We start from the raw sequence: 6,684 nt of genomic DNA, 5'->3' as shown, positions 1-6,684 counted from the left end.
AATCAATCTTAGTCTGGAAGCTCCGCTGAAACCTGTTCATGATTACAGCAATATTGACAGACAAGTGGTGGCACACATGATGTAAGCTGTTTGCTGGGAATGGAATGACATGGACAGCAAAAGTTCAACCACTGAACTCCCACTGTGCCCATACTACTATGTAGCCACTCATTTAGTGCCGGCGAATCAGTTCTGACTCATAGTGACCCTGTACAGGGTTCCGAAGGAGCAGCTGGTGGCTTTGAACTGTCGACCTTGTGGTTCATCGTCCTGTGCTGATCCTACAGCACCACACCAGAAGTTCATGTAGCCACTTAGGAAAAGGCTATTGCTATGATGTTCAACAGGTTTTAATCGGGAGCACTGAAACAAGATAGTATGGACAATGCACTTAACTCATATCAAAGGCATATACTAGATGCTAAGTAAATACCTGTATTAGTCATTCTTGGCTGGCTCACTGGCTGTCAGTCTGCAGCAACAGGCTTCATCCTTCATGCATGGTGAATGTTCTGGATAGAGGCCTTTGGTGAGACTGGATGTATGACTAAGTAAACCAATTTCCTCAAGTAGGAGGGTAAAGTATGGATCTTCACACATTTTATTTTTCCTTAATAAGGTCTTAGTTCAAATATCTGAATACAATAAAGGACGTCTTTACTTAACCAGAACCCTGGTGCGGTGCTGTAGGAAAAGCACTGGACTGATAACCATAAAGTCGGAAGCTCAAGCCCAACATCTTTCCACAGGAAAAAGATGAGGCTTTCTAGTTTCATAGATTTATAGCCTCAGAAACCCTCTACAGGGCCACTGTGAGTCAGAAAACAACTGGATAGCAGTGGGGTTTTTTGTTCTTGTGACTAACCAAAGGCGCCCTAGTGGTGCTGTGGGTAGGTGTTGGACTGTTAACCACAAAGCCGGCAGTTCTAACCCACGATTGCTCTGCAGGAGAAAGATGAGGCTGTCTGCTCCCATTGGAGATTTACTCTTGGAAACCCTTTCTAGGGTTGGTATGAGTTGGAATCTACTCGATGGCAGTGAGTCACTAAAGCAGGCTGGAGAGAAGAGTGAAGAGAGTTCAATAGTTTCATCGAAAAAACAACAGGCCACAAAGCCATTGTAGGCTTCCCTTCCCATTACTAATAACTGAATGTTAAAGGTTTTGTATACTCTGGCTCATATGAGACTAGACTGTTTCTGCTGCAGGATGTGTAAGGCTCTAGTCATGAATTCAACTGAGGTGTTAACTAGGGCACACAGTCTACACTGTTCTGCCAGCAAACAGTCTAACGGTATTTTGTGGTCCAGAATCATGTTGGCAAGGGAATAAGATGAGAAGGGCCTTGACCCATTTGGGGACATTTTTCTTCCCTTTCTATATACAGAGCAAAATAAGGCAAGTTTAAAAATTCTTTATTTGATTTTTAGACAAAGAACAGGTATTGCATCATAAAGACTTGCTTGAAAGGTTGAACAGCCAGTTGTCCTTGTTTCCTTATGTATTTCAAGCCAACAGAAAGATTAACGGTGTTAGTGGTACATCTTTCCTCTGTGTCTTTAACATTCTTAACTTAGCATAGATACAACTTTAGAAAGTAAATCTTGGTGAAATAGTGCCTCAAACACAGAAATCTCCATTTCCCTCAGCTCCATGGCTGAAGCACTGTTGGTTTGAGCCCAACCACTCTCACCAACATACAAGAAACTAACACCTCTAAGGCCAGCAGTAGTGCATAGTAGTTTTCATTTCCAGATTTGAATTAGACACATCTCCTCTCTCCAGGTGTGGAAAATGCAATGAAAAGATAATGGAATTTTTTTCACAAACTTTGTTAAGGAGCCCTAGTGGGTTACCCATTGGGCTGTTAACTGCAAGTTCAGCAGTTTGAATCCCACGAACCACTCTGTGAGAGAAAGATGAGGCTTTCCGCTTCTGCAAAGATTTACAGCCTCAGAAAAGTTATACAGGGTCTCTGAGTCAGAACTGACTCAACGGTACATAGCAGCAGCAGCAGTACATTTGCTACAACAAAAAGAAACCCACTAATCTTGATCTAAGGAGTGTTGGTGGAACAATGGTTAAAGTGCACAGCTGCTCACCTAAAGGTCTGCAGTTTGAGCCCACCAGCTGATGTTAGCAGCTGTTGCAGTCAGCTTACATTTAAGATTTTGTTGTTGTTAAGTGCCATGGAGTCGGTTCTGACTCATAGCTACCCTGTCTAGAGTTCCTGAGGAACCGCTGACCTTGTGGTTCAAACCAACCTTGAGGTTGAGTGCTCAGCCTTGGAAATCCTATGGGGCAACTGTACTCTGCCCTATGGATCTGCTATGAACCAGAATGGACTGGACAGCAATGGCTTAGTCTCCATCTGGTATTATCATACAAGGTAGAATACCAAGCCACCTGGTTTGTTCATTTAACTAATTATCACAAACTTCATTGGAGCAAAATAGCACACGGTATTGTTTGTGGATCTTGGCAAATGATAAACTACGATTGATTTAGTTCTTGGTTCCCAACCCTATTAATATAATTAAAAGTCTTTTAATGTGCTGAATCCTGAATACTTGTAGTCAACCAGTTGTTGAGAATGGTGTCCACTATGTGACAATCCTGGTGTGGTGCTGTAGGATAAGCACTGGATTGCTTACTACAAGGTTGGCAGTTCAAATCACCAGGCGCTCCCTGGAAACCCTATATAGGGTTGCTATGAATCAGAACTGACTCAACAACAGTTGGCAACATGTGACAGGCATGGCATGATTCAGACAGAGGATCAATTTCCACATCAGATACCCTTGTCTTCTTTTCATACATTCTAGTGCACAGACAGTGGAAAGTTATAGTCTTATCCAAAATAAACTTTGATTTAAGCTTTAACATATAACAGCATACACTTTTGATTTCTTTTTCCAGGAAGGAGAAAACTGCAATTCTTCATGTGTATAATATTCTTTTGGATGCCAGGAACATCTTTTTGTGTAGTTCAGTATTTAGTATTCTGTTTCCTAGAGAATTAAAAATCAATTGCAACCCCTGCACTTCTGGAGTTAAAAAACAAAACTCCAAATAACAATCTAGAAATTCCCACCTTCCAAAAAGGTTATTAGGGATTGGAATAAAATTAGTTTGCATTTCACTAATTCTTGTTTTTAAAATAAGTTATACTTCATATTCACAACTGTAGCAATGATTCTAATTTCTTTAAATTAAAGTGATTCCGGATTGAGGAAGATAGTATTTTGGTAAGGAATGAAGAATTCACGGATGGTAATAAGCTTTCCTCAGTGTTGACAACAAGCAGGGAGAGAGTGGTGAGTTAGTATGAAATAGTCACTAGTATGGGCAGATTTCATATGAAGTTTAGTTCCTTCAAGTCCACTGAAAGCAGTGGAGTCAGCCCATCAGTAGGCAGTGGGAAGAGGGCTTCATGAATGGGGAATTTCTGTGAGGTCAGACTGAAAGGTGGCATCCCATCTTACACTGTCTTTTCAAGTTATGACAACTTGTTAAAAAGTGGTTACTTCTAATAGGTTGTTGAAAGTAGAAGCTGCTTTGAAACTTGTGTTATCAAGTCAGATACAAAAGATACAAAAGAATTTCCCCCCTTCTGTTGCTTCATAACCTGAGTTTAGTAAAATGGCAAGAATTAAAAAACAGTCTGAAAGTCACAGGAGCTTGGTAGTCTTTGTTTTATTCACTCTGTCACAGCTGCGGGGCCTGACCTAGTTCTCACTGCTGGACTATTGGGGACACCTGCCCAGGGCAAAGAATTAGGCCAAGAGCATTTAATAACCAGGATGAGGTTTCCTTAAAAAAATGATAGAAAAAGTCATTTGAATCCCAAGTTCCACGTCTGTTTCTAAGTTATGTTTATTCAGAGCACTCAAGAATGACTCATATGGCATTGTTGCTTTCAAATACCTTGCCATGTCTACTTACTTAACCAGAAAAGGCCAAGAAATGCCAGCTTTGTGTTAGAGCTTATAGTCTTCTAAAAAAAAAAAAGATGTTCTGAGCTTTTCATAATCATAGGGAATTTTTTATTTGTGAAAACACAAACTATACTCATTAATCTCATGTCAAGTTTCTATACTACAAAGATAAACAAAATACTTGTACCAGGAGTGATACTTTTGCAAACTCCTTACTTTAGACGGAGGCCATACTGGGTCTGATACTGCTGGGAAGCAAACAGGATGTATTAACCCCCAAGGGGAAGAAGCTCCAATATCTCACTCAGTAGTTAGCAAGAAGAAACATCTATTCATTTACACTACGTGTATAAAACCATGGCTGTGAAACGGCACGGAAAACCTGTTTCCATTAGTCTCTACCATCACTTCCCTATAATGCAGCATGGTCAGCCCAAAGAGCACACGGCCATCTAACAAGAGGCAAGCTTGACTGCTCCATGAGTTTACCTTGTTTTCTCACCATGTGTAAAATCCCATTGAAAAACTTAATAAATAAAATATATATATTTATGTATATATGTATATATTTCCCCAAACTCCCAGTTGCAACCCCCAAAAGACAATGCCCCACAAATTAAGCCAAAAGGAAAGCTTAATTTAACAATCTGGCAGAGTAACTTTTCATTTCCTAAAGAGTCTTGTGAAGCACACAAACATGATGCTAAAAACTTACCATTGTGCTACAGGACCAGTGATAGCTTTGAAAGCAATTTAAAAAACAGAATACTTTGCACTTGGTCAGTTGCCTTTCACTCAATCCTGACATTTTAACAGGAGAAACCCACTCCCTCTTCCCAGAAAGATGACTTCAGGAGAGACCAATGACAGCTGGCTGAAGGGTCAGCCTATGAAGGGACAAGACCAGGCTCCTAGACGGCTTCTGATCGCCCCTTCACAGGTTCTTAGACTGGGAGTGCCCACTCCGAACCACCATCCACATACTCACTTGTAAGAGAGGCACTGCGATTGGCTAACCTGACATAACTGAAGTGTTTGGTCTGCTGAATTGGTAAAATGACTACAGGGAAAGCTGGGGATTGAAGGGATAAAGGAAAAGTGAGATGAAGTCTTGTGAGATTCAGTGCAAAGGAGAGGAGAGAATCTATACTTGTGGGGTGGGGCTCACAGTTAAAATAAAGGATTTGTCCTGTGGTCTTCCAGGATCTGTATGTGCTAGTAAAGAGAAGACACAAGTGTGCATACCCTTACTCAGTGCTGAGAGCTCTCAAAATTAACAGCTGCTCTGGCTTTAAACTGTCTGCAATTTAAACTCAAACTTTCACTGTTTCAAACACATGTATTAGTGGTGCCATTTCTTCTTTCAAAACCCCACCACTAGCCCTTCCATTCACATTTGCTATTTGCTCACGACACACTTATTTGTGTGCAATGTCAGTAGTGTGAGGTGTAAACCACAAATCCAGAGTAAAAGTCAACTTTACCAGTTGGGAATTTCCATTTTATCCAAAGTTCCAAGCTGTTTTGACTCTTTTGGGGGTGTTTTTTTGGCCCATCGGGTTTTGAAATTTGTTTTCTCAAATAAACACTATACTCACAATGGGTATGCATTGAATGAACAGACATATCCAATCAGTGGAAACATCTGAGCCCTGAAGCACTGCAGAGCTTTAAATAGAAACCACTTTATCAGTGAAATGGCAAAGAGAGGTGGTGGGACTTATCTGAAAGAAGATGATAATTTAAACAAAACGAAAACCAAATAAAGAGGGCTAAACAGCTTACAAATGTACAGAAAGAAATTGACACCAGGTAACACTGGAGGAGGCGGGGCAAATTTGCCACAGGAGAGATACTGTTCACTTGCTTCTGAATTCCAGTGCCTTCCAAGTAGATGGTGAAAAAGAAAGCCATTCTTCTTTTCTCTCTCTACCGTGTGAACTGGGCAGTTATCTGCTTGCCACAGAGAAGGCAGAAAGATTTCTCCCACCTGTACTCCGGTATGATGAGGTCCCACTCTGTTTTCCAATGTAGCCTCACCGTCTTACTGTAAAGATTCAGGGATAGTGCTAACTGCGTGGGTTGCCTCTGTGGCCACGGGAGGGGCACCAAAGAAGGTGTTGGTTTGATTCCTCTGCTGATCTCGGAGGTAAGGAGGAACTGACGAGCTTTTAATGTGGAGGATCCTGGTATCCATCACCTGACAGTCGATCTGCATCATCACTTCATAATCTTGCCCGTTGATCACATTCTCTGCAGAGATGAAAACACACAGAAAGTAAGTATTCAACAGACTGGGCATTTCTGATGGAAACTTCAATCCCAGAAGAACATAATGAGCTTTAAGGATGTGAACAGTCAGTACTCTTTAAAGGGTTAAGAGGAACTTCATCAGACACTAAGCAGGGCTCCAGCTGGACTGGGTATGGAATGGCCTCTCCTCTCTTCTATTCGAGTTCCTAAATCACCTTCACTGGCTCAATATGGGCGGCAGCCACTGTCTAGAGTTAGTATCCCAAAGCACTTGGCCACAGGGACTTTGGAGGCTTGGTGTGGCACTGTAAACACTGGACTGCTAACCACAAGATCGGTGGTTCAAACCCACCAGCCATTCCTTCGAAACCCTATACAGGGTTGCTATGAGTTGAATCAACTAAATAGCACTTAACAACAGCAACCTGTCCACAGACGACAGTGTATGGCTTATATATTTTCCATTCCGTAAACCACCATGTGTGGGGCAAATGG

General features: G+C 41.5%; 1 protein-coding gene across 1 annotated transcript in view; it reads right to left on the bottom strand.

Moving 5' to 3' along the window:
* Nucleotides 1–5,980: 5,980 nt before the first annotated feature.
* The window catches only part of ATF6 (activating transcription factor 6), a 294,776-nt gene continuing 294,072 nt past the window's right edge, over nucleotides 5,981–6,684 (bottom strand). The window contains exon 17 of the mRNA XM_006873435.1: nucleotides 5,981–6,189. Within this exon, the coding sequence (XP_006873497.1) occupies nucleotides 5,981–6,189 (209 nt within the window). The remainder of the gene's footprint in view (nucleotides 6,190–6,684) is intronic.

Source organism: Chrysochloris asiatica, unplaced genomic scaffold (genome assembly GCF_000296735.1).
Source record: "Chrysochloris asiatica unplaced genomic scaffold, ChrAsi1.0 scaffold00241, whole genome shotgun sequence".
Classification (NCBI taxonomy): domain Eukaryota; kingdom Metazoa; phylum Chordata; class Mammalia; order Afrosoricida; family Chrysochloridae; genus Chrysochloris; species Chrysochloris asiatica.
The sequence above is the reverse complement of the archived record's forward strand: the minus strand, read 5'-3'. Positions and strand labels throughout refer to the sequence as shown.